This window comes from Pangasianodon hypophthalmus, chromosome 19 (genome assembly GCF_027358585.1).
Source record: "Pangasianodon hypophthalmus isolate fPanHyp1 chromosome 19, fPanHyp1.pri, whole genome shotgun sequence".
Taxonomy (NCBI): Eukaryota; Metazoa; Chordata; class Actinopteri; order Siluriformes; family Pangasiidae; genus Pangasianodon; species Pangasianodon hypophthalmus.
Genome location: NC_069728.1, coordinates 2,152,779 through 2,177,616, shown reverse-complemented (window position 1 = coordinate 2,177,616; position 24,838 = coordinate 2,152,779). Strand labels below are relative to the sequence as shown.

The window sequence follows — 24,838 nt, the reverse complement described above, 5'->3', positions numbered from 1 at the left end:
GTTTCTAAAGTCCGTGAATAACGTGTCAGTGATGACAGTCGTCGCTTCTTTTAAAAACTCACCATTGGCTTCTGGTGCTTGTCCAGGGGATGGCTAACACTGGATGAAGCCTCAGCAGCAGCTTTAGCTCTCTCGGTGGGTTTTGTTAAAAGTGACTGCTGGGCTTTTAAAGCAAATTTGAACTATTGAATTCTTTTCTCTCTTATTTCACTCTTGGGTGGGAATGAGTCCTTGAATTTCAGATGGTAAGTGGTGTGATGACGCTCCAAATTAACCCTTTTCTACAACTCTAAAGCCTGGTGACATATCAAGCAGACAGTCTTTCCTTTAACCACTGTAAAAGCAAATTCATTTCCCCATTGGCATGGAAATTATATATTAGAGATGATACATTTTTCTCTAGCCTGGGAAACAAACACAGTCTCAGTATGGGGGAACCTGAGTGATGACAGCTAGCAGACGGTCGGTTTAGCCTGTTTGTCTGCTCCCTGGCCTTGGCCCTGGATTGTCACCGACAGGCCTGTTCTGAGACTATGTGCTATGCTGCAAGAAATGACAGAAGCACCTTCCCGAGTGGGATGGACATCGTCCCGCCCTAAAAAGGCCAGCCTTGCCCTCAAAAATGCTCCAATTATCTATAAAGCCCACATTGTTGTCAGAGCACCACCCGGACATCCAGCAGTTCAGCGACCATAACTTGCTGTAAGCAACATCGCCACGCCGCATTGGGAAGGGCCCAAGCATATTACAGCATCGGACATCACCTTCACTAATTTACACACATCTACAAAGTTACTCTTAGTAACTTCAGATTGCACAAGGTGCATATTATTAGCTCCTACATGAATAACTATCTTAGAGAACCTATGCTTTCCTAAAACCCTGAGATTACCTGCTATGTCGGTACCCAGGCTCCTGGTATACAACTAAAGCTGCTGGTGCCGCTAAAGGTCTAGCTAATTTCATGTGCTGTACAAAAGAGTCTGCTATAACCAGAGCTCTTTCAACAGGCTTCTCAGTAGCTGCTTCACTGAGGAGAGGAAACCAGTTTGGCTGGTGAATGAGAATGAGTGGTGCTCCCTAACCTTAGTGTTAGCTTTGTCTTTGCGACTATGCCACTGAATTATCACTCATTTGCCCCACTGTGAGGGCTCTGGTGCCGGATTTAGGGGTTCGCTGTCTCTGCCTGCCCCTCGTGCAGCCCTCACTCTTTGCTCCCATGACAAAAATTACACAATATGGTCTCTATTTACCTCTACTATGTGTGATGTAAGTAATGAATCAATGTAATCAACACATTGATAACATAAATCATGTTTTTCATGTAAAATGTAAGTGAAACAAGGTTGTCATGACTACTGATAACTATTGTGTTTAATAACAGAACAGTGTGCGTGGCTTTCATGTCTACACCAGATGAACTAGAATAATAAACTTGAGTACTGGAAAAACACAGCACATGAACACAATCTTACAGTGTGCATTACAAATGTACTTCCTCCAGTGTAGAAGGTGTTGTAGTGTCCTTTGGCTGCAGATGCTCAGAACCTTAGGACTTATTCTCTCTTCTGAATATGAGGAGTCACAAGTGCCGTACCTTGTGTCTTTGACATAAACTCATGTTTTAGTTTCATTTTTTATCATGACCTGTCTGTTTTTAATTATTCTTTTCAATCCTTCATTACTCTCGGCTCAAGTTGACATGAGGATTTTTTTTCTTGTACACGTTCCTCACAGAAAATAAGCCAAAGCCACCGAGTTTCAGTTGGAAAAACTTATTTGTTCTATATTTTTTCTTTTATTAAAAATGTTAAACAGATCAATTTGACCCAATGGCTGCATGAGGACTTTTACACTTCTCACAAATAAAACTGAGAAGAGTGCTTACACACTGTACAAATGACAGTGGACAAAATTTTTAAAAGTTGAAATGACCTAATAAAATACACTGATAACAAGAAATTTAACCAACAAAACTGAGTGAATTAAGTTGCGATTTCCCCACTGATGTTAGCATGAACAAGAGCTCAGTTGAGTAAAGAGATGATGACGAGGCTCTAGTTCTTTTACTTTGGTCACCTGACCTGGGAAAAATGTAGCAGTAATGTTTTTCTTTAAGTAGATAAGGTTATAAATTTTGAGGTATCCACAATGTTTTTCAGTGGAAATGCAATTTTCACTTTTTGCAGTCAGCAGATGTTAAAATTCTGCTTGTGACTGAGATGCATGCAAAAGAGATGAACTCAGTAGAAAATGTCAAAATTTGGCCACCACACATACAATATGTTACCAACAAAAGCACACATGGTGTGAATATATTAACTAATTTTATTTTTAATATTTTACTGTCACTTGTCTATTTCAAGGTTTTGAGTTGAATAAGTTGCACATTAAACTGGAATGAGCTTTTCCACTCTATATTAATTTCAGATGTCATATTAATTCCCTCCAAGCTGCATCAGTCCTGATGCAGTTTTAGTGGAGTCCTTCAAGGCAAGAAACCTGTGAAGCTTATGTTTAAAATCTATGGGAAGTTCATGAGGGGGCTTGTACTTCTGGGTCAAAGTGGAACTCAGGTAGGAGATGAGTTTACAGTCATCCTCATACTGAACCAGCTTCTTCTTGTACTTCTTCTGAGTGTAGGTCGATGTGCTGTTATATGCTGTGTAGAAGACAGGAAAAGTATTTGATTTAACAAGAGTTTAAAATGTTGAGAACTATGTACTTGTTGAGGGTAATTAAAAAGAACAGACAAAGACTTCACATTTGGCATAGCAATAGTTTCTGCCTCATTTCCACTGAAAATCAAAATATCTAAAAATCTAAAATTAATCATCACCTTTAAGATGTAAGACCAGGTAGTATATAGCAGATCTCTTCATGCTGAGGTACGGGAACTTCGGCTTGATGTTGCCCAACTCTGTCATGCCTTTAATGATGGCTTTGGCTACTCCCTTGGATGGAGAATGCACACAAATGGGAGTTGATATTGATTTAAATCAAAGCATGGCTGAGACCCACATAGCCCCAAAACTGTCACTTTTTTAACTCCAGAAAAGGTTTATAAGCCTCACTTTGTAAAATAATGGTAAAATAACTAATAAAATAACTGGTATACAACATACAGTAATCTGATTTCTAGTAAACATTTAGTGAAAAAATGCCAGTGCCTCGTATTTCTCTCGTACCTGTTCCAAATAACCCAGTATCGGCAAAGAGGTCAGTTGTATCGGGTCTCCCATTGGTGGAAGTTTATGAGGGAGTTTCTGGTTGCAGTAAGTCTCAGGTGATCTGGGCACAGGCGCAATTCGTCAGTTACACTGGGTAAGAGATGCTGGGGCTTTTCTAACAGCTGTTATTACTCACCGTAGAAACTTGTGTTGTTTCTCTTCTGTCTCAAAAATGTAGATCTTCTCCTGGTATTCCACTGCAAAGTTCACGCTGCCACGAACCAGAGCCTCATACCTTCACATAAAGGAAAAAAAAGTATACATTCTGATTGCCTTCGGATAACACTTCATAAACTTCTCTCAAATTTCAGGATGTCATGCGCTTGACTTGGTTACTTATGTTTATGTGTGTTCATTATCGGCATTGGTGTGTTAAGTGCCTATATAGTACAAGCAGCAATAGTAAATAAAGTGAAAACTATATGTGCACTTGGACACAAAGCTCAGAATTTTAAACTTATGTCTAAAATGTTGTGTAAATGCTTTACCTCTGCTGGCCTTCTAGGTATGTGACTGGACAGTAGCCTTTTAGCTCCACCTGCTGAGGGAAGCGACTCTTCACCTGGCCTGCACTCAGCTTACGGGGAAGAAGCTGCGCAGGGGGCAACTTATGAGGGCAATTTGGAGCCACAAACTGCTCTGGTGCCTCAAGAAACTTCTGTAGTAGTGGAGAGTTGGAAAAAATGACGGTCTTATAGATTACTACTGTACATGTAGAAAATCTGACGTTTTGTAAGTGTGTACTGTATGTACTGTAAAAAAAACAAAAAAGCTTACTGTTATCATAACCTTACTGTTATCATGTTTTTCTGTACATCACAGTATCTACCAATTCAGCTTCACAAAGATGATAACATAAAATGTTGTATAATACTACAGCAGCAGTGCTTAGGTTAGGTATAGTATATTTTAAAATCGATTTGTTTGGAGGGTTATGCCTAGCTTTCAGTAGTTTATCGAATAATCAAAATAGTTTCCCTGATTTGTGCTTCCTGACATTACATTATCAGTATAAATATTTCAGATTTAAAACTTTTCAGATTCGATTTTTTCACCTCAAGATACTCCCTGGATGCCATTTTGTAGTAGCGTCTCCTGAACTCTGCAGCCAACTCCAGGGAAGTGTCAAGGGAGCAGTCAACCAAGTGTTTATGGAGAGCCAAGCTCACAGGACAATAATGGCTGAACTCGCCCAGCCGAGACTGAAGCTCACACGGAGTAATACACAGACGCTGTATGCTGGCAGCCTGGCCTGAGAGAAGACGCATATTATCAGTGTGCTGACTGAAACATAGGGAGGGAATGGGTGGTAAAAACTCAAGGTATTCAAGGTAAAAGGATTCTGAATAGGTATGTGTACGCACGTAGATAAGTATGGGAAGAAGTTTATCCGCACATTTTTCTTGGGCTCTCACCTTTACGAATTCTCTTCAGGTATTTGTGGATGTGCCGCATACTGATCTGGGCTTCATCCAGAACCCGATGCCATACCCACCAACTGCTTTTGTGTGCATCAACTGGAACCCAGTTTTGGTACTGCTGATGGAAGTGTTTCCTGAGCGCCTCCACTTCACGCTTAAAGCACGAAATCCGGATGTCCAGGAACTGAGTGCTGTCGTGCATCGGGTATGGCCTTTAAAAGGGAGGAGGATGAGAGCATTACTACATTTAACAGAGATTGCACTTTTTATATTCATTTCTTTACTCACTGATTGAAAAGCATCACGTCTGGACCAATTAGAGTCAAGTTAATTCAACTAAATATTTATTTCAGGCCCATGGTGCAACATATACTACACACAATCACATATAGGAGTAAACACGATAATTCTGATAATGACTCAGACCTGTTTGGTTTCATCTTATCTTTCATGCCTCTCCTCAGCATTTCATCTGTGTCTAGCTGCAGCTCGATCACGAGAATAGGAATAATGCGGCGAGCTGCCATCAGGTCAGCCTGTCTTTTGGTCATGGGAAATCCATCCAGCACATACCTGGGTTGAAGATCAAACAAGCACCTTTTCAGTTCAAGACAGCGTAAGTGTTATATCTACCCTGCTTAAACTTCAGATTGTTGCCTACATGTCCACTTGCACATTTTGTGGCTGTATGCCACCGCATGGCATCACCGAGCATTTCTATGGTATTTACTTGGATTTGGTTATAATGAATCTTTCCCTTTATAATGACCTCATCTGACGGCTAAAAGCATTGCGCCACTCATCTGCATAAAGACAGACTTTGAAGTTGCAAGTGGACAAGTACCGTGACTTAGCGCCTAACGAATGCTTTCACTGCTTTAAATTTCACACGGTCTGATTCTTCTACAACATGCTAATTAGATTTTTGCACTCCCCCATGGGGAAACTGGAGGTTTGTAAAGGTTTGCAATGATGCTGGGGTCTGTCTATAGAGTCTGCCATTAAATTCTGTTTTATTTGTATAGTGCTTTGAACAATAGACACAGTCATAAAAGCACTTTTACAGAAATCTGGACATGGACCCTGCAGTAACTGAGAGTTAAGTGCCTTGCTCGAGCGCCCAAAAATGGCAGTCCGCAGGTTTGGAATTTTAAATGACAACCTTCTGGTCACTAGAAATAGTAACGTAATAGTAATAAAAATATGACAAGACACAATCAGTATGGATCATGATTCAAAAGGTATTGTCCTCTCTAGATCTGGTTTCTCCAGAAACAACACCCTACTGTACACAGACTTGTGAGTGAAGTGGTTCATTACCCTCGTGTGCTGCAGACTAAGTTCAGCAAGACCACTTCTAGGCACTGAACAGCCAGTTCATCAGGCACAGTCAAGCCCTGGCTCAGGTACTTCAGCATCTCCGCAGCGAGCTCTGTCTTGTCCTGGACACTGAGCACTGTCCGCATTACGCCGCCGATGGATAAGTGTGCCAGTCCATATTCACGGGCAAACATGCGAGCAACTACCCCACACAACATACACGAACATACAGAAATCAGAAAAACAGCTTTTGTTAGTTTGTGTTGTAGGTGTACTTGTAAAGCCTTATAATGTTGCATAAAATTATTAGCCTTATAATTTTTCATAAAGTTATATCAAAGCAATGGTCACTGACCTGAGGTTTTTCCAGATTTTGGACTACCAATGATGGCAAGTTTGATGGGCAGGGACGGGTTGGGCTTGGGCTGACGGAGGTATTTGATAGGGTTGATCATGAAGGTGTTGCGTGTCTCCTCGGAGGCAAAGAAGTAAATGAAGTTGTGGAAGAGGACAGGGAAGCTAGTATTAAGGGGGTCCTGCATATGCTGGATCAGATCTCCCTCTGCATACTATACATCCATCAAAAAAAAAAAAAAAAAAGGAAATGAGAGTCATTTTCTTGCATTATGCACTATGCTTTGTACACATACTGTATTTGTGAAGGACATGAATAAACGTATTTTCTTAATTCTAATATATTTGGTTACGTCCTTATGCATTTGTATCTAGAAACTTAACTTATTTTGGTGTAATATTTATATGTAACCATATACACATTTTTAATATTGCGTCTGAATACTTTTTTCCCCTATCAGTTTTTTTTAAACATATCATTCTTTATGCTACTAAATACATATTTTCTTTGTGCATACTTAGAAGTACAAAGTCAAAAAACATCATGTGTGTCAATTTGAAGTGTATATATGCACTGGAAGTCTATTAAATAACAAAAAACAAGAGTGTCTGAATTCTTAATTTCCCTCACTGTAAAATAAGTATTTCTGGGACCTGTCACTTGCTGTAGCTTGCGACAGTAATTATAGCATTTTCACCCATGCCTTCATGTTTTCTGTCACTAAAATTCTATCTCATTGTGAAAAAAAAATCAGATGTGCTGGATCGCGTGTTATTTTATAAGCTGCAGCATAATTAAGGTGAGAGCTATATTATTACATTAAACCAAATTTGCAGTGATTAACATGATCATTAAAACTAGGACTATTCATGCAGCAATATGTTACATCGTATTGCAGTTGACAGCTATCCCCTGATTAAGTGCCCCTAAAATCAAAATTGGTGTTTCAGAGCTTTCATGTACCTGTCCCTTTGTGCTATGATCGCTAAAGAAATAATGTATCTGGAAAAAATTGATTAAAAAATGGATAAAAGATAAAATAGATGGAGATATTCTCATTTTTAGTTTTTATTTCATCACTTCTGGGAAAATTATAATTTATTTTTTTAAATTGAACCTGTCTTGGTGTTTGCTCAATTAAATACAAGTTTGGGTGAATATAACGGTGAGGAATCCTCCACAGTTGAAAGAAGGCTCTTCAATGAAAATCTTCATTGTTCTCCTTATTTAGATGGTTCACCAAGCTATTTTTTTTTAGAGTCAGTGGGTGTGTGATGTACATTGAACACTATTGTTGTGTAAATCAGTCCAATCATTCCAACACACATCACTCGGACTTTGGAAAAGGAAATAGGTGAACATACGGATCCAAATCACAGCTCTCAATCCATTTCATGAGTACTGAAATGGCTTAAGACACAAGACAAGTGCTTGTGTTCGAAGCCGGTGGTCTAGATGCTATTGACTCCCATCTGGATGCTTCTACTCAAGAACCTTGGAGGTGTGAACTACACACAGGTAATTTTAATAATCTGAAAGGGGTGCACACAAAAATGAGTTTAAGAATCTGCGTAAACAGAGTAAATGTTTCCCAGTGTAAATATTTCACCAACTCGGAACGCGGGTTGATTGGCCGTATGAATGCATCTTTTTTTAAGGTTAACTAATTTGATATTTTACTACAAAACCTGTTCATTTTTAACATTTCTAATGAAGTACCCCAACCATATAATAGGCTTTTGTTCATGAGCCTGTGAAGTCAAGTACTCAAGCAAGAAGCCTGTAACCAAAACAATCAGAATTCACAACTGGATTTATGATGTATCAGGCCATTTTAGGTAACTCTACATTTTGTACTTATCATCATCATCATCATCATCATTTTGTAGTGATGATGCCAAAGCAAACTCAAGCGTTGAAATAGAGGAGCATAAATTATACCACTCCAGTCCATCACTAACCCGGATAGGATCCCAACACCCAAAGGCACTGTAGTACTTGTAAGAGCAGTGCAGGAGTTTCTGAGCAATGGCATAGCTGATGGGATGACACCTTTGAAATAGAGCTTCCCTGTTCTCCACCAGGGGCTTGAATTGGTTTAGTAGCTGGGAGCGCACAATGTGAGGCTTCCGGCCAGCATTGACTGTCAGGTGAGGAATCCGGTGTTCAGCCAGAAGCTCCTGAATGACAGGGGATAAAACATCAATATTAGTGACCTAGTTCATTTTACATGTGTCTTGTTCTGTATCTTGTTAAAACAGAGATTATTTTATATTGATTTGATTTCTATTGATATCATTTTGCTCAATTCCCAAACTATGTTTACCATTATCATGGTGAGGCTGCTGTCATCCTTGTCAAACCTCTCACTGATCTCTGCTCCTATCCGATCCTTTGCACTGGCCTCGGACTCTTCTTCCTCTCCGTCCTCTTCCTCCTCCTGGGGAAACTCCTCCAGCAGCCTGTCTTCCAGCTCTTGCTCCCAGTTCAGCTGCTCTTCATCTCCTTCATCTTCCTGCACCTCCTCTTCTTCATCATCCTTTTCCTAAATGAAAAAGGACAGCAAGGTCATATTGAGGCTCTATCTGTGTGCACTACAGTGTTAGCTATGAGAACTATAGTTATGTCTTACTCTGGGTGTTTTGGGTGCGTATTCGGACAAAAGTTCAGCTCTTCTTTGGGCAATGGCCTCCTCCTGGTTAATAGAATGGTTAATAGAATGCTAATGACGATCCTTAACCATGTGTTCGATAATGAATTTGTGATACTCGAGTCATCATTTTCCAAGAACACTTTTGTGCTATGAAAACACGATTTTCAGCCCTTGTACAGAAATGTGATGAATCTTTTTTTTATCTTTTCTTCCTCACCCTAATTTTGCTGCGTAGCTCTTTAAGTAACTGCATCTGCCCTCTCCTTCGTGTGCATCTCTCCCTCCATCTGTCAAGCCGTGGGGGCAGCAGACACTTCACCACTTCTGACACCTCTACAGACATAACTAAAGCGGTATCTGGGTATAAGTGGTGCTCCAAAAGAAAGGACACCTCCTCTGAATGCTGAGGAAAACCTTCGAGAATAAAGCCTGTTGATCTACGAAAACCACAGAAAGGCAGTGAAAGAAATGGAATATTTTGAAAATATATATATTCTGAATTTGAATAATGCATGGATAAGCCTTTACTTGTACGGCTCTTGATGCCAGAACTGCAGCAGAACCTTCTCTAGGATATTGTGTGGCAATGGCTGTCCATCAGATAGATATGACTTTATGAGTTCCTCTTCATCTGTCAGTGCTGGAGTCTCCTACAGAACAACACGTGCACAAAAACAATGCACTTCTGGTCTTCATACACAAAAGACACAAAATTCAAACTACTAGAACCGACCCATTGCTACTTACACACAAAAATGTATATTATCAGCGAGAAATAATAATTTCTTTTATTTACACAGCACCATTCCATTCTGATAAAACCTCAGGGTGCTTTACATAAAGGAATAAACAAGAAATAGTAATATGAAATTCACAAACAGTTTACACAAACAGAGATGAAATACAAAACATTTATCAAAACATTCATATATATATAAAAATGCACATTCATATGAGAGATAAAACAGTTAAAATTCTAGCTAAAAGGCAGAATTAGGGCCAGAGAAAGAAAATAAGTAAATAAAGTAAATAAATCCATTTCACACTCATGCTCCTACCTATGGAGAGATTTCGTGTGAGATTGAAAGGCAATCACAGAGGTGCACAATCATATACATAAAATACACAAACGACATGCAACGAATGTTCCACACTGACACGCAAAACTGTCCTTGCATTACTATTATGTCACTTGATTTCTTTAGTGAAAAACAACCAGCAGGAGCTTGATTTTTAAGAGTTAAACACTTAATGTGTGTCAGTGAGCTGTACTTTCAACTGCATATTCGTCTGTGAGAGGAAACTGTGCCACACTGAAATGCAATCATGAGGAACGTCTATCTGTGTCCTGGAGCTTGGCCATTACTTTCCAGAAGATGCTACCATCAGTATAATAAAAATGTCCTTCATATTTTCTTATCGGCTCACTGACATGCCTTTTTTCTCCATTAATCATCAAGGTTTTCAGAATTACTACTACAAAATAAAGGTGGACCTCCACAAATCCAGTTCCTCCACAGGAGCAATTTCCAAACAACTGACGGTATTATGAGCATCTGTACAAACAATTGTATACAAAGGTAAAAATCTTCGGACCGCACAGACACTGCATCACTCAGGACGAACCCACAAATTGACTCCCAGGGAAGAAAAAACTTTGGTCCGAAAGGTTTAACTGAACCCCAAGACAGCAACAAAGGAACAGGCGAAAGAGTTGGAGACATCAGGTACCAAATATGTACTTTACAAAATATGTACATCCATCATTAAGAAAGTTCTACATCACCATGGCCTGAAACGCTGTCATGCAAAGAAAAAGCCCTACTCCAAGACCGGCAATAAAAAGCCGTAGGTGTTTGTAGGTGATCACCAGCCTTTTGGGGGAGTCTTCTCTGAATGAAACAAAAATTGAATTGTTTGGCCATAATGATCAATGAGTCCTTATGGAAATAATGTAGATACCCTAACTTATGTACAAAAAAAATACATATTAAGGGAGAAATAAAGTTCAAAAGTAAATTAGCCATCACTGAAGAATGGTCAGGTTTACAATACAATTAGAAGAATGTTAAAACACTTTCTTCACACAAGTATTCAGAGTAAAATACTTGTAAAATATTAGCTGTTTGGAAAATCCTTTTCATATTTGTGTTGAGAGAGAGGGAAAGAGAGAGAGTGTTTTTCTCATGTTAAGTGCCAGCCTGATTTTCGCTTTTACAATCAGCCATGGAATCTTCTCCATGCCTACCTCTGTGTGGTCTTTATCATTGGTAAGGATTTCCTGTTGGCTCAACTCATCCTCTGGCTCGACAGGAGAAGCTGTGGATTGGGGACCTGCCTGCAGCAGACTCTGCAGCTCACTGGGTGGCTCTTCAGGCGGCTCTACGTCATCAGCGTAGGGCACGCGGGTCTGAGTCTTGGCCAGAATCAGCTCTTGCAGCCGTTCACGGAACTGTAAATGAAAGAGACCCAGCTGCTGCGCCAGCCAGTGGCCGTGGGTGGTTTTTCCTGAACCACGCACTCCGAGCAGGAAAATACGCAGGGCAGGAGGCTGGGGAGATGAAAACGCATGAGGTGAGGGATGTTCCTGTCGTCAAATGATTATAGATCATCAGTGGTATTAAAGAAGATTGGAATGTCATATGCAATGAGGATTACAATAGAGTACTGAATTTTATATAGTGGGGTCTAAATTTAATATTAAAAATTAATTTAAAAAAAGTGTTACCACAGTTTTTCAAGTGCACTAAATCTAAATTCAAAACAAATTCTTTGAAAAGTCCTTGTAATAAATTGAAATACATCTCAATTTGAAAATTACGTTGCTTATATTTTAAATTGTTGTAATGGCATATAGTATAGTTTTCAGTCAATAAGAACAATTTTTAACATTATTTACTGCTCAGCTTCTCCTACTTTAAGTAGCTGAGTAGTTGGGGCATAGAGCTCTGGTGTCTGCATGAACTTCTCCCATGCTGTGCTGCTGGAAAAGTAGTAGACCTTCTCTCTGTATTTTGCAGCAATGTCATTTGTGCAGGTCACCAAAGTGCCCTTCTCCCTCAGCACAACTGGGCAGTACTTGTCAGTTTCCCCAAGCCACCTTTTATTGCTGCTTTCCTAGAGATGGATGAAAATAGTTTGTAAGTGATGTAGGAAAACACACTACATACGAACATTGGTTTAGACTGGACCAACCTCTGCTTCATCTTCATCCTTCTGCACATCCTCCTCCTCTTTATCCGGCTCCATGCTGGACATCTCTTGGGCCTTGTACTTAAATGGTCCTAAATCATAGAAATAAAAAAGGAAAAATGGAATCAATGATTTTAATAGTAATACATTCTGCGACATGCAAAAACTCACTGCATGTGCAGCACGGCACGACCATTCAAACGGCATCGCTCACATTTCACACACGCTATCGGCATAACAGCACACTTCGTTTTAACTTCACAGTGTACAGACAGTGTGATTGCGTTATTTTATTGGATTTCTATGGTGTTTACTTTTCATTTATACATGTGAGTGAGATTAAAAAAGAAAGACATCATGTATCAAAAAAGGGCCTGAGTGATGTGGGTTTGTTGTCACTAACGCGGATGTCCACTGGAAACGCTTGTTAAAACTAAAGCGTAAGTTGGAGAGGCACCCTTTAAAAACACGCCTGGTGTGAACTGGCTTTTAATGTAGCCAAGTTCAAACAAGAGAGAGAAAGTCACATACGCTCCATTTGGTCAATCATCTCCTGGAGCAGAAGCTGAGGGGTTTGGTTGGCAATCTCCAGTATAACATGGCTGCAGGTGATGGCAGACTCCATGCTGTTCCAGTCCTGTATAAACTTCTGTAGCTGCAGCTGGTACATTTCCATCGCTGGGCCAGGAGGAAAGCCCTGTTCCCATGTACTAGGCAACATCACCTCTACACACACACACACACACACACACACACACACACCTCAATAATTTCACCAGACAGAACATGACATGAACTCTAGTACACATTATTACACCTTTCACCCTAATACATATCTGACATTTATTGTCTAGATATGAAATGTGAAGATATTACAGGCATCTTACACCCAGTTATTGCTACTGAATCAAAGGCTCAAGGCCCCTGCTATAAAAGCTAACCAGTCAGAAAGATTTTCCATCAAATCTAAAATGCTGTATATGTATTGTACTCGGAATAAATTGTACTGATTTATGTGCAATGAGCCACTTGGATTGGTTACATGAACCTACAGTATTTGTGCCATCGACGGCTAAGCTGACAAAATGACACAGTAGTGAAGCTGCAGTACCAGTAACATCAGGCTCCTCAGGCACCAGCTCCAGTGTGGAAAGAACATTGCCGGTCTCGGGGTCCTCTTCCGAGTCCAGCACCTGCTGCCTGAATGTAGTACAGAAAATACAGGATGTGACACTGGACCTTACACAGTATTCATGCAAACTCTATAGGAAGCAATGTCTCACTGTATCTCTACAGTATATCTACAGTCAGGTTCATAAGTATTTGGACAGTGACACAATTTTCATAATTTCGCCTCTGTACACTACCACAATGGATTTGAACTGAAGCAATCAAGATGTGATTTTGCAAAAATACGGCATTAATCATTTAGGAATTACAGCCACTTTTACAGAGTCCCTCCATTTTCACAGGCTCAAAAGTAATTGGACAGCAGTTTCATGGCCAGCTGTGGCCTATTTCTCTTTATTTCATGACAAATTAAGGAGATAAAAGATCTGGAGTTGATTCCAAGTGTTGCATTTGCATTTGGTAGCTGTTCATCGGAACTCTCAACATGCAGTACAAAGAGGTGTTGATGCAAGTGAAGGAGGCCTATTAAGCAGGTACTATTGTTATTGTTTTGTTTTTTAGGCTGAAAAAACAAAACAGACCCATCAGAGAGATAGCAGCAAATATAGGAGTGGCCAAATCAACAATTTGGTACATTCTTAAAAAGAAAGCACTGGTGAGCTCAGCAACACCAAAAGCCTTGCAAGACCACGGAAGACAACTAAAGTGGATGATTGCAGAATTCTCTCCTTGGTGAAGAAAAACCGCTTCACAACATCTAGCCAAGTCGAGAATACTCTGAAGGAGGTGGGAGAATCATTGTCAAGGTCTACAATCAAGAGACACCTTCATGAATGTAAATACAGGCAATTTATCTCTAGTAAACTCATGCAAACCACTAGTAACACTCAAGGCCAGAAAGGCCAGATTAGACTTTGCTAAAAAAAAAAAAAAAAAAAAAATTAAAAAAAGAAAAGAAAAAAAAAAGAAAAAAAAACTCTAAAAAAAACCCTGAAGAGAAAAGAGAAGAGTATGGAGAAGGAAAGGAAGGGCTCATGATCCAAAACATACCACATCATCTGTCAAAGATGGTGGAGGCAGTGTCATGGCATGGGTATGTATGGCTGGAACTGGGTCACTGGTATTTATTGATGATGTGACTGCTGATAGAAGTAGCAGGATGAATTCTGAAGTGTATAGAGTGATACTTTCTGCTCAGATTCAGTCAAATGCTGCAAAACTGATAGGACAGTGCCTCACAGTACAGATGGATAATGACCCAAAACACACCGCGAAAGCAGCTCAAGAGATTCTTAAGGTAAATAAATTAAATGTTCGTAAATGTCCGATGAACCTCAACCCAATTGAGCAGCTTTTCACTCACTGAAGATAAAACTGAAGGCAGAAAGACCCACAAACAAGCAGCAACTGAAGGCAGCTGCAGTAAAAAGGCCTGGCAAAGCAACTCAAGGGAGGAAACTCAGCATTTGGTGATGTCCATGGGTTCCAGACTTCAGACAGTCACTGACTGCAAAGGATTTGCATCCAAGTATTAAAAATAATCCTAATATTTATGATTATGTCAGTTTGTCCAATTAATTTTGAGCCTGTGAAAATGGAGAGACTCTGTAAAAAATGGCTGTAATTCCTAAACGGTTAATTCAGTATTGAATTAAAGCTGAAAGTCTATACTTCAATCATATGTTGATCGATTCATTTCAAATCCTCTGTGAGGCAAAATTACAGAAATTGTGTCACTGTCCAAATACTTATGAACCTGACTGTATTAACTATATGTGCAAAAGCTAGAAGTTTAACTCTTATCTGTGTAACTCACTGAGTGTTTTGACTTTCCGCTGCTTTCTGTCTCTGCTCCTGTAGCTGAGCTAGTACAACTGCATCCACCTCCTCCTTGTTCTGTTCATAAATCCTTCTCAGAACTGTCTGTCCTATAAAAAAAAACATGTTGCGCTTTTTAAAGGCTCCTAGCCTTGTTTAACTCTAAACCTTGCACTTAAACAAGATAAGTAACAAATGCTGAATAAACAAATAAATCTTTTGAGCTCAGTGGTGAACACATTAAGAGCACTTGAAGTTGGATGCAATGAGTAAGAACATGCATAACTGAAACAAATGATCAAACACTGCTTGTATGTGTGTGTCTGTTAAAATCTCAACCTCACCTTCTCCCTCACTGTCTCTGAGACAAAACACCACATCAGGCATGAGGTCAGGACGCAGCTCCTGAATGGCTGCCAGCTGAGCTTTGGTGGTGGGATAGTTGTCGAGCACCCAGCCCCTTTTAAACTCAGCATCGGCATCTTCTGCCTGAATCTAACAATCCACAGTCAGATTACATTCCTATTAGGAACGTGACACTACATCAGTATGACTGTAGTTAAATAGTTATCTGTGACGAGGAGGAGGGAGGGACCCGGCTGTGAGGATGCACACCTGGCACTGAGATGTCTAATCAGTGGGAGAGAGTGATAAAGGGGCGGCTGGAAACGCCTGAGGGAGGAAGAGAGACGCACGCGTGTTTTATGTTTGTGTTACGTTTGGTGTTTCTGATATGTTTGAGTTCTCTTTATTATTAAAACGTTACGTTTGAGTTCACTCGGTTCCCGTCTCCTCCTTGCCTGTCTTTGAAGTTTGTTACATTATCATGTACAGTTATCATATTATATAATATAATAAACTTATAATATAACAAACTAAACATACATAATATAATAAATAATAAAGAATAAACTTGTAAAATAAAGTATAAGACATCACAAACACACATTATTTCCCAGTACACTGCATATCTCTATGCTACACAAAGTAACCACAGTTCAAGGGCCACACCTCTCTGATCCATTTCTCCACGACCTCTGCACACATATCATCTGGTTGCTCTATTGACATCTTTTCTGCTTCTTTCATGGCTTCTTCCACTAGAGCTTGAATGTCCGGGTGATCCTCTGTCACCTCCATTTCTACAGCAACAAGCAAGGCAACAATATGTCTTACATATCATTCGTGTTTCAGGTGACAAACAAAAGTCATGACAGTGAACCTGTGTTTCCGATCTGTAATCCAGCCCAACATTGTAAGAGGGTGAAGCCACCGTGTGCCACATTTACAGAAAATATGAAATCAGACAGCATGCTTTTGTTACCTGATCAGTAATTTCCCCCAATTCAATTTACAACATTAGCTTTACATTTGCTTGTTTTTACGCTGGTTGGAAACGAAGGTGCTTCTCAATGAGACTGGTCTTTCCATCAACCACAGAGAAAGACACTCTAATACATTTCTACTTGCAATATCCTTAATCACTACAGAAATGTCTCTGCTGAACATTTAGTTCATTAAGTCAAATTGGTGTTTGACTTTTGTCACACCTACTCTCCCCTAATTATTCTGGGGAATTATTGAATTTTTAAATAAAGTTTCTCAGTCAGCTCTCACCAGACTCATATACATTATCCTTGTGCATCCAGGCCTTGACCTTTTCCAGGGCTGAAGTCGTTGCATCCTGACGTGCTTTCTCCAGCTTTTCTTGCCTGATTTTGTCCATGACCACCTCCACCAGCTTCTTCATGTCTATCACAACTGCACCGTAATGCTCAGCCAAGAGCGCACTCAGAGTGCTCTTTCCTGACTGTGGTGGCCCAATCACAGACACTCTGCAGGGTGAGCGTGGCATGGGGGGCAGCAGGTACCATCTTGGCTTCACCATGAACTTCTGCAGAGCCTCTTGAGAGGACAGGACATAGATTTTATTCAGGAAGCTGGTGGAATAGTAGGGAAACAAAAAAACATAAATGGTAATTGGAAACACTTATTTGTAATTAACACCTAACACCGATTCCACACGTACACGTACAAGTTTTCAGTGATGTAAAGTTTTCGCTTATGAGAACTCACTGATGTCAATAACCACAAAAAAGCAGATAAGCAACTGTAGTGCTGAAGAAAAGGTGAAAAGTGTTACAGTCACCCATTGTGCTGTGATTGTCAAGCAACAGGACAAGCAACGTTTTGCATCACTGATACTGTTCTGCATGCTCAGGTCAGCTTTTCACAGCTTTCTTTTATTGTCCACATTCGTACACTGACCTGACAGAAAATTCAGGTTTGCCTTTGACAATTTTGCCTTCTTTGAGGGCAACAGGGCAAGTGCAGCCCCAGCGACTCCTTTGCCACTGGAAGCCTGGTGCTATGGTCTTGCTGGAGGAAAGCATGTTCAACAACTCCTCCTACGCGGGAAAGACAGGGAATATGCAGGTAAAACACAAGCAGCGGTCCATGGCATTGTTTGTAATCAGAAAGAAAGGGGTTTACGTCTTACAGTGTCCATCTCCTCAGGCAGGTCCTCCTCATCTGTGCTCAGCAAGCGCACAGGTACAGCTGCTCTCCTCACAGCTATGGAGTCTAGGCGGGTTATAAGACACTATACACACACATACAAGAGAAAATTAATCATATTCTTAATTTTCATAAATTCATAATTTTACCAATTACTGAATCAGTCAGCACAGTTCATTGTGATGGTGGTCACCAACCCCAAAAATCTCTTCTGGATCCTTGTTTCCATCAAGCTCAAATAAATACTGGGGGTCGTGAGACGCCATGAAGTCCTACACACACATAACACACACGGTCAAGTCCTGACTTTTCCTCTAGGAAATATAATTCTCACAGGAATTTTTTAATAGTATGTACTGGATAAAAAGATTGCAAAATCTGGACAGGTTAAAATGAGGCACAAAAAACCTAAAATGTTAGTCTCAGATTTGAAGCCCTACTGAAAACCTGTGTTTGGATAAATATTCATATGTACAGTATAGTGTAGAACAGAAGAGGTTAGACAGCATGTGTAAATAAGAATATAAAGGAGTTTTTGATCCCTTTCCAAGGCTGAATTTTTACAAATATTAATTGTAAAAAAAAAAAATGCACAACTTCAAAGAGATTTTGATTGCTAAACATATTATGTTATGTAAAATAACAGTGTACCCACAGATTTAACCTCAAAATACTACACATTACATTTTTCATTATTATATATTAGTTTTTGCACATTTTTATAAAGGATGTTGATAATTCTGAGAACACTGTAGCTACGCAGACAATAAATATATGACAAACTTGAGGTTTTCCCACCTCCAAAGGCATGAGCATGGTATCTTTATAAAGGCGAATCCTGCGATGGGCCTCTTCTGGGTAATTCTCTTTTACCCTCACCAAGTGACTGATCTTGTCCTTCTGCACGCACACACACACACACACACACACACACACACACACACACACACACACGTAAGCACACATACAACCATGACGGAGTATAAGTCTCAGTCTCTCTCCTTTATGCATGAAACATGGTGCAGCTGGTTGGATTCAGTTGTCAGGAGACGATGGATTAAACTATATGAAGACAATAAACACACAAACTAATAAACACATCCTTTCCTGCCCTGTGTTATAATGATTATGACTGTTGAGCACAATTGGTTGTATCTGCAACCACTTAGTATTCACATCCATTTGTCCATTCATTCGTATTGCTTTACCTCTTCCTTCGCCTTCTGCACCGCCTGCTCGTCCTCCTCTTCCTCCTCTTCCTCACCTTTTGCCTCTGCTTCGCTCCTAGGTGACACCTTTTTCACAGGGTCCCACTGCTGCCCGTTAGGATGCTGCTTCTGGCCTGCAAGGCGGTTGATCAGGTCCTTATCTGCACACTACAAACAAAGACAACAAACACTCATCCAAACTATTCAAACAGACGCAGAATGCATGTTTCCATTGCTGCTCAGGGTTCAGTGCAGTGAACTCTGGTGCTCTTAACCTTTGGTCCATATTCAGTTTTAGTTCCATATTCTTTTGGTGCTGATTGAAATCACGCATTAATTTATACACAACTGTGGAGCAAGAAGAAGACAAAAGGAAGAAGTTTACCTTTATGTTGATGATGATGTCCGGTGGGTGTTTTTGGTTTTTTATCAATTCTATTTGCTCATGAATCTTCAGATATTCCTCAGACATTGATGGTAAGCATGACAGAACGTAGCCTGCTCAAGCACAACACGGACAAGTTATTACCAGTTATTGTAGCGTTCTCAGCCTCTATATTCGACTCTCTGTGAAATCGGCCATCTCTTCAACCACAATAAATTTCTTTAGTTGCGTTAGGTCATCTTACCATAGTTTTCCACCTCTGGTGCTTTGAGCTTTTCCAGAACTAACATCATCATCCTCTCCTCTGGAATGCTCCTTCCTTCAGCCAGGATTGGTGAAAGCTAAAATTCAGACATCATATGCGGTACATTATGGTACAAAAGTGCTTCTGAATACATGACTTTAACTGTATAAAGAAAATAAACAAAGCACACAAATACACACCTCTTTTCCTTGCTCTGTACCATCACGAATGTGACTGCTGAGCAACTCTGTGTCTGAAGAAAGAGAAAATAATAGACAATAAACAACAGCACAGAAATGGAAGTGACTGACTGATTAAAATTACAGACCAAACAGTACCATCAATAAGGACACACCCCCACGTTTGGGCAAGTTTCCTGGCAAGGGTGGACTTCCCAATGCCCTATAAAAGAAAATATCAGACAATATTTCAAGTGTATACTACGTAAGAAATCATTTTTTCACTTTTACATTCAGTTCAAGTGCAACTTTAATACAGTATCGTTGGCAAATAATTTTTAATAAACTATGCGGCCAAACATTAGTGGATACCTGACCATCAAACCCATATGTGCTTTTTGAACGTCTCATTCCACATTTATTCCCCTTTGCTGTTATAATAACCTCCACTCTTCTGGGAAGCTTTCCACTAGATGTTGGAGCGTGGCTGTGGGGATTTGTGTTCATTCAGCTACAAGAGCATTAGTGAGATCAGGCGCTGATGTTGGTGAGGAGGTCTGGGGTTCAGTCGGTGTTCCAGTTCATCCCAAAGGTGTTCAGTGGGGTTGAGGTCAGGGCTCTGTGCAGGACACTCGAGTTCTTCCACTCCAACCTTCACACACCATGTCTTCATGGAGCTCGCTTTGTGCACAGGGGCATCGTCATGCTGGAACAGGTTTCAGCCTCTTAGTTCCAGTGAAGGGAAACTGTAAAGCTACAGCATACAGAGACTTTCTATACAATTGTGTGCTTCCAAATTTGTGGTATCAGTTCGGGGAAGAACCACATGTGGGTTTGATGGTCAGGTGTCCACATACTTTTGGCCATATAGTGTACATGGCAAATAATGTACTGTTACAACTACAATAATAACATAAATAACATTTTCTAATAGTAAAACTGTTGTTAAACATTCGAATAATTCAGTCTGCAACAGTCTAATAAAAGGATTGTTTGTAGAAATGTCCTGACGCACGTTTTATGGTAATCAGAATGTTGAAACTCACTGGTTTTCCAAGGATCATGAAGCAAGTAGGCTTGAAACGCAGAAATTCACTGTCAGCTTCATCCTCTACCAAGCAGTCAGAGCAGGGGCTGCCACATGCATCAGGAGCGTGGCATGTCATGGTGAAAGGAACGCTTCAAACAATCTGCTAAGGAAATAAAGTTGGTTTGAAGCCTCTAGTTTAATGAAATTACAATATTACCTATATTTACACTACTATATATACTTTAAAAACATACAGTATGTAAATTCCACAAACAGAGCCTTGTGTCATGAAAGGGATATTTTGAACATTTCACATTGGGTGTGATGTCCTAATGACCAGTGGTTAAATTGTTTAATTGATATATAGAGCTGATAAAGTTGATATGTAAAGATTCTGCATGTTTTAAGTCCAGCTTTGTGCTGTGGAGAGGATGTTACAGACACGGAGAATGTAATGGCAAACCAATGTCAGAGAGAAAACTAACTTTACCACACCGGCTGCCTCCTGCTGCTCGTGTATTTCAGCTGGTTTGTTTGCTTGTTTGTTTGTTTGTTCAGTTGTTAGCTTGTAGAAGTTGCAGCCATTTCCTCACCTGTCAGCTAGCAAAGCTTTCCTGCACTCACTATGTTTCAGTGTCACCATGGCAACGCTCCTTGGTCAAGGCGCGTGCGCAGATATGAGAGGCGAGAGTAAACAAACAAACAAACAAAAACACTGTGTTAAAACTGATTTGTTAAATAAGCATGTCAAGGTGAAAAACGTGTTGTGGTAAAAGGCAGTTTGTTACACACTGATAGCAGTTTTCATGTCTTTCTATTTTAATGTGTGCTATCATCTTGTTTCAGTTTGCCATTTTCAACCCTTTTTGTTTATTTTTAAACACCGGAAACTGAGTGCTTATAGTTTCTGCCTGTCGCTGCAGATAAGCGTCTGAGTTTAACACAATAAACTGTTTATTTCCCGCTAAAGGACGCACCTGGTCTCGCGCCGTAACTGGAGCTGCAGGTAGCGACGCGCGCGCGAGCCTGCAGTGCTGAAGGTGAGCAGCAGGGGGCAGCAGAGTCCTTACAGCCGCAGCACCACGTACTGTCCCTGCACACCTGAGCATCAGCCCAGGGAAGGACAGAGGGGTCAAGGGGCAAGTCTGCATTACAGGATATAGTGACAAAGCACCTAGGAACCTTTCCTCCCTGACAACAGGTGTTTCCAGCAACCACTTCAGCCGAGACTGACACATCTACTGCTCTTTAAAGTAAATAAAACTGACTCAGATTTACTCTGCTCTGACACATCGTGGCTCTGACACATCGTGGGCATTTTTTTATGTCAGCTATGACGTCCAGCCTGAGTCAGATTAGTGTATGCAAATTGAGCTTACTCACACTGAGCTTTCTCACTTCTTCAATAATAAAGACATTACGGCGAGGGTGAGTGATTCTGTGTAATAGGCCAGTGATAAATGCATTCCAGTGATGAATCCTTACAAATGACGCAAAGAAAGTTTCACTGGGCCATTAGAGTGCACACACACACACACACACACACACACAGACTCAGACATAATGCATACACAATGACACACATATCATCCTAATGAAAACAGGAAGTGCTAAGGCTTAAGTCTCCAGATGTTCTATGTTCAACCGCTTTCTCCATTAGCATGATTACTCTACTCAGGCCACAGACGGAATAACAACTCTCTAGGATGAGTTAATAGCACCTCATAACTCAGACACATCAAACACAGGAAAGAGCGCGTATGAATGTACACAACGCCGTCATACTGGACCCCCGCACAAAAACACAGTGAATCAGCAAAGGGAACAGAATACGCACGCATACGCTTGGCCTATGGATGCCATGGCAAATTCCCCAACATTTGTTTTGATCTGTGGGATTACACATTGGCAAAGTCAGAGTTTCTGTCTCTTTGCTTATGTGATAAAGTAAAAAAAAAATAAATAAAAAATCTATAAGGAGGTCCCAGGAGATACCAGTGCATGAAGCTTATATCATATCACCTAGGGCAAAACCTACTCTTATTATCTACAAAATCTACTCTACTCTTAGTCTGTATTTATAAAGGGAAAATGAAGGGCAAAAGGTCTACCCTCTGTTGTGCGGTTCTGTATATTCTACACCCATCTGTTATAGGGCTCCGTAGAGAGACAAACCAAAGACCTGAACACAGCAAGTAATAAACCATTAAAGCCAATATTCTGCATAAACACTTATTAAATACTAAAGCACTGTAAGTAGGCTAGAATTAGAGACTGCATTTGATCCCTGCAAAGTTTAATACAAAATTAACACACCAAACTGCCAGTCATAATCACTGCAATAATACGTCTCAAAATACTTCATATGCGTGCCAGATAAACTACAGCTTCCATAATCACACACACACACACACACACACACACACACACAGGGTTTTGAACCCTCTCTAATAGGGAAACACTCTGCTGTAAAGTTCTACATATAACCTTTAAGGGTTCTACATTTTCTAAGAGTTGTTTGTAGTTGCTACAGGTCCCTGTATGTAGCCTACTTGCTGGCCCTGACTGCACCGAAAAAAAAATTATTCATTCATTCATCTTCCGCAAGGTGTGAGAATTCACCCCGGATGAAACACCAGTCCATCACAGGCCACTCTGCACACACAATCTCACCTAGGGGCAATTTAGCATAGCAATCCATCTACCTGCATGTTTCTGGACAGTGAGAGGAAACCCTGAGAAAACCCACGGAGAAACTCAGCACAGTAACCCGAGCTCAGGATCGAACCCTGGAGCTACCCAGGAAAAAAAATAGTGAAATGGTAAAGATCTGAATAAAGCCTTATCACATTATATCACATTAAGGGCCTTGAAGTTCATCTGACAATTTAGAAAAATAAAAACTGTCACTCTATAAGATATTAATCTGTCTTAATTCTGCATTTCTAGCATCAATCAACACATAGACCTTCTTTTTCACATAAATCTAATTCTTAAAATTGACTAATGTTAACTGTAAAGGATCTTATTTGCATAAATGAACCCATCAGACAGAGCATTTAAGTAATACCAACTGCAGTGAAAAGAATGACTCACAATGACTGAGCAGATTAAAGATATCCCTGTGAAAAGGTTTCGAGTTTCACTTGGTCTGAGTGGGAGCAAGATGAACTTTAGCTGAAAACTTATCTGTTTGCATTTCAGGGCATGGCCACTGACAACATTATTTTTCACATGAGTGCCTCTGGCTATCAGTTTACAATTCAAACTACTGATCTGTGGATGCCATGCCATATCTGATCTAAAGGAGCTTCATCAGTTTACAATTCAAACTGCTGATCTGTGGATGCCATGCCATATCTGATCTAAAGGAGCTTCACAGATGCTTTAATACAGAATGTTTTAGATTTAAATATTAAAGGGGTCCCTGCCATTAATTAACACACGCTCACTCAATTCATCTAGTCCTTATGAACTGACTTGTTCATCTTTACTCTTATTCTAAATGTGAGGATTATGGAGATGTTACTGTTACACGTGTGCCAGCTCTCTGTCCAGATGGGATCGTAGTCATGCAGCCAATCATTAGTAATCCACAGTGAAACCTCTGATTTATTTAATCTTTTGTGCTTTTACAGCCCCTTTTAAGGTGAGCAAAAAGTAAGACGCACATAGTATTCATAAAAAGCATTTGCTTATGTTGAATATCACACATCACTTTAATTACTTTATTTGGTAGAGGCCCCAGTACACCAGGTAAATTTCCATAATCTTTGTATTAAATTAAAAGATCTAATTAAAAGATAATTATATGTAAGTATTTCTGGCAAAAGAATCTTTTTGTATGAAATGACCAAATCTTTAAGTATAAAAGGTATCAATATCTAAAAAATAGAGGTTACTAATAATAATAAGAAGAAGAAGAAGAAGAATAATGTCAACTGAAATGTTCAGCAACAAATCCTCTGACCCTTTTTAACACCACCTCCCTGAACCCAACATGGCTAAATGATCTGGCTCAAGCACTCGGCAGTAAACATTCTTCCCTAATCACAGCAAATCAGAATTCCTGATCGTTCAGTCAAGCAGATCATGAGACAAAGAAACACACAGACAACCATTTAATATGATCTTTTTTTTTAATAAATATAGAAA

General features: G+C 40.0%; 1 protein-coding gene across 4 annotated transcripts; it reads right to left on the bottom strand.

The window, feature by feature from the left end:
- Window positions 1–1,006: 1,006 nt before the first annotated feature.
- On the bottom strand, window positions 1,007–21,893 carry ak9 (adenylate kinase 9). Of its 4 annotated transcripts, none has more exons than XM_053241942.1 (35): window positions 21,661–21,893; window positions 20,700–20,843; window positions 19,813–19,876; window positions 19,675–19,727; window positions 19,475–19,571; window positions 19,231–19,343; window positions 18,846–19,013; window positions 18,436–18,537; window positions 17,835–17,909; window positions 17,621–17,722; window positions 17,389–17,528; window positions 16,738–17,060; window positions 16,132–16,262; window positions 15,465–15,615; window positions 15,119–15,230; window positions 13,283–13,371; window positions 12,703–12,897; window positions 12,175–12,263; window positions 11,896–12,096; window positions 11,228–11,530; window positions 9,508–9,629; window positions 9,197–9,416; window positions 8,959–9,021; window positions 8,653–8,871; window positions 8,288–8,506; window positions 6,327–6,540; window positions 5,972–6,173; window positions 5,078–5,224; window positions 4,646–4,863; window positions 4,286–4,482; window positions 3,719–3,888; window positions 3,367–3,465; window positions 3,189–3,291; window positions 2,840–2,954; window positions 1,007–2,662 (listed from the first exon to the last, which is right to left on the bottom strand). In XM_053241942.1, the coding sequence occupies exons 2-35, from the start codon at window positions 20,817–20,819 to the stop codon at window positions 2,439–2,441; spliced, it is 5,160 nt and encodes a 1,719-aa protein (XP_053097917.1). In that variant the 5' UTR covers window positions 20,820–20,843; window positions 21,661–21,893; the 3' UTR covers window positions 1,007–2,438. The 4 variants fall into 4 exon arrangements, with proteins under 4 accessions (XP_053097917.1, XP_026802636.3, XP_026802637.3 ...); XM_026946835.3 differs by lacking the exon at window positions 21,661–21,893 and adding an exon at window positions 21,174–21,316 and having other exon boundaries at window positions 20,700–20,846; XM_026946836.3 differs by lacking the exon at window positions 21,661–21,893 and adding an exon at window positions 21,174–21,315.
- Window positions 21,894–24,838: the final 2,945 nt, after the last annotated feature.

Excerpts from the sequence above, each read along its gene's own strand:
- ak9 (XM_053241942.1), bottom strand. The coding sequence starts at position 20,819 with ATGACATGCCACGCTCCTGATGCATGTGGCAGCCCCTGCTCTGACTGC. Across the intron at positions 19,014-19,230 it reads ACATCATCATCAACATAAAG|TGTGCAGATAAGGACCTGAT; the intron begins GTAAACTTCTTC and ends CTTTGTTTGTAG. Across the intron at positions 15,616-16,131 it reads TGGAGAAATGGATCAGAGAG|ATTCAGGCAGAAGATGCCGA; the intron begins GTGTGGCCCTTG and ends GTGGATTGTTAG.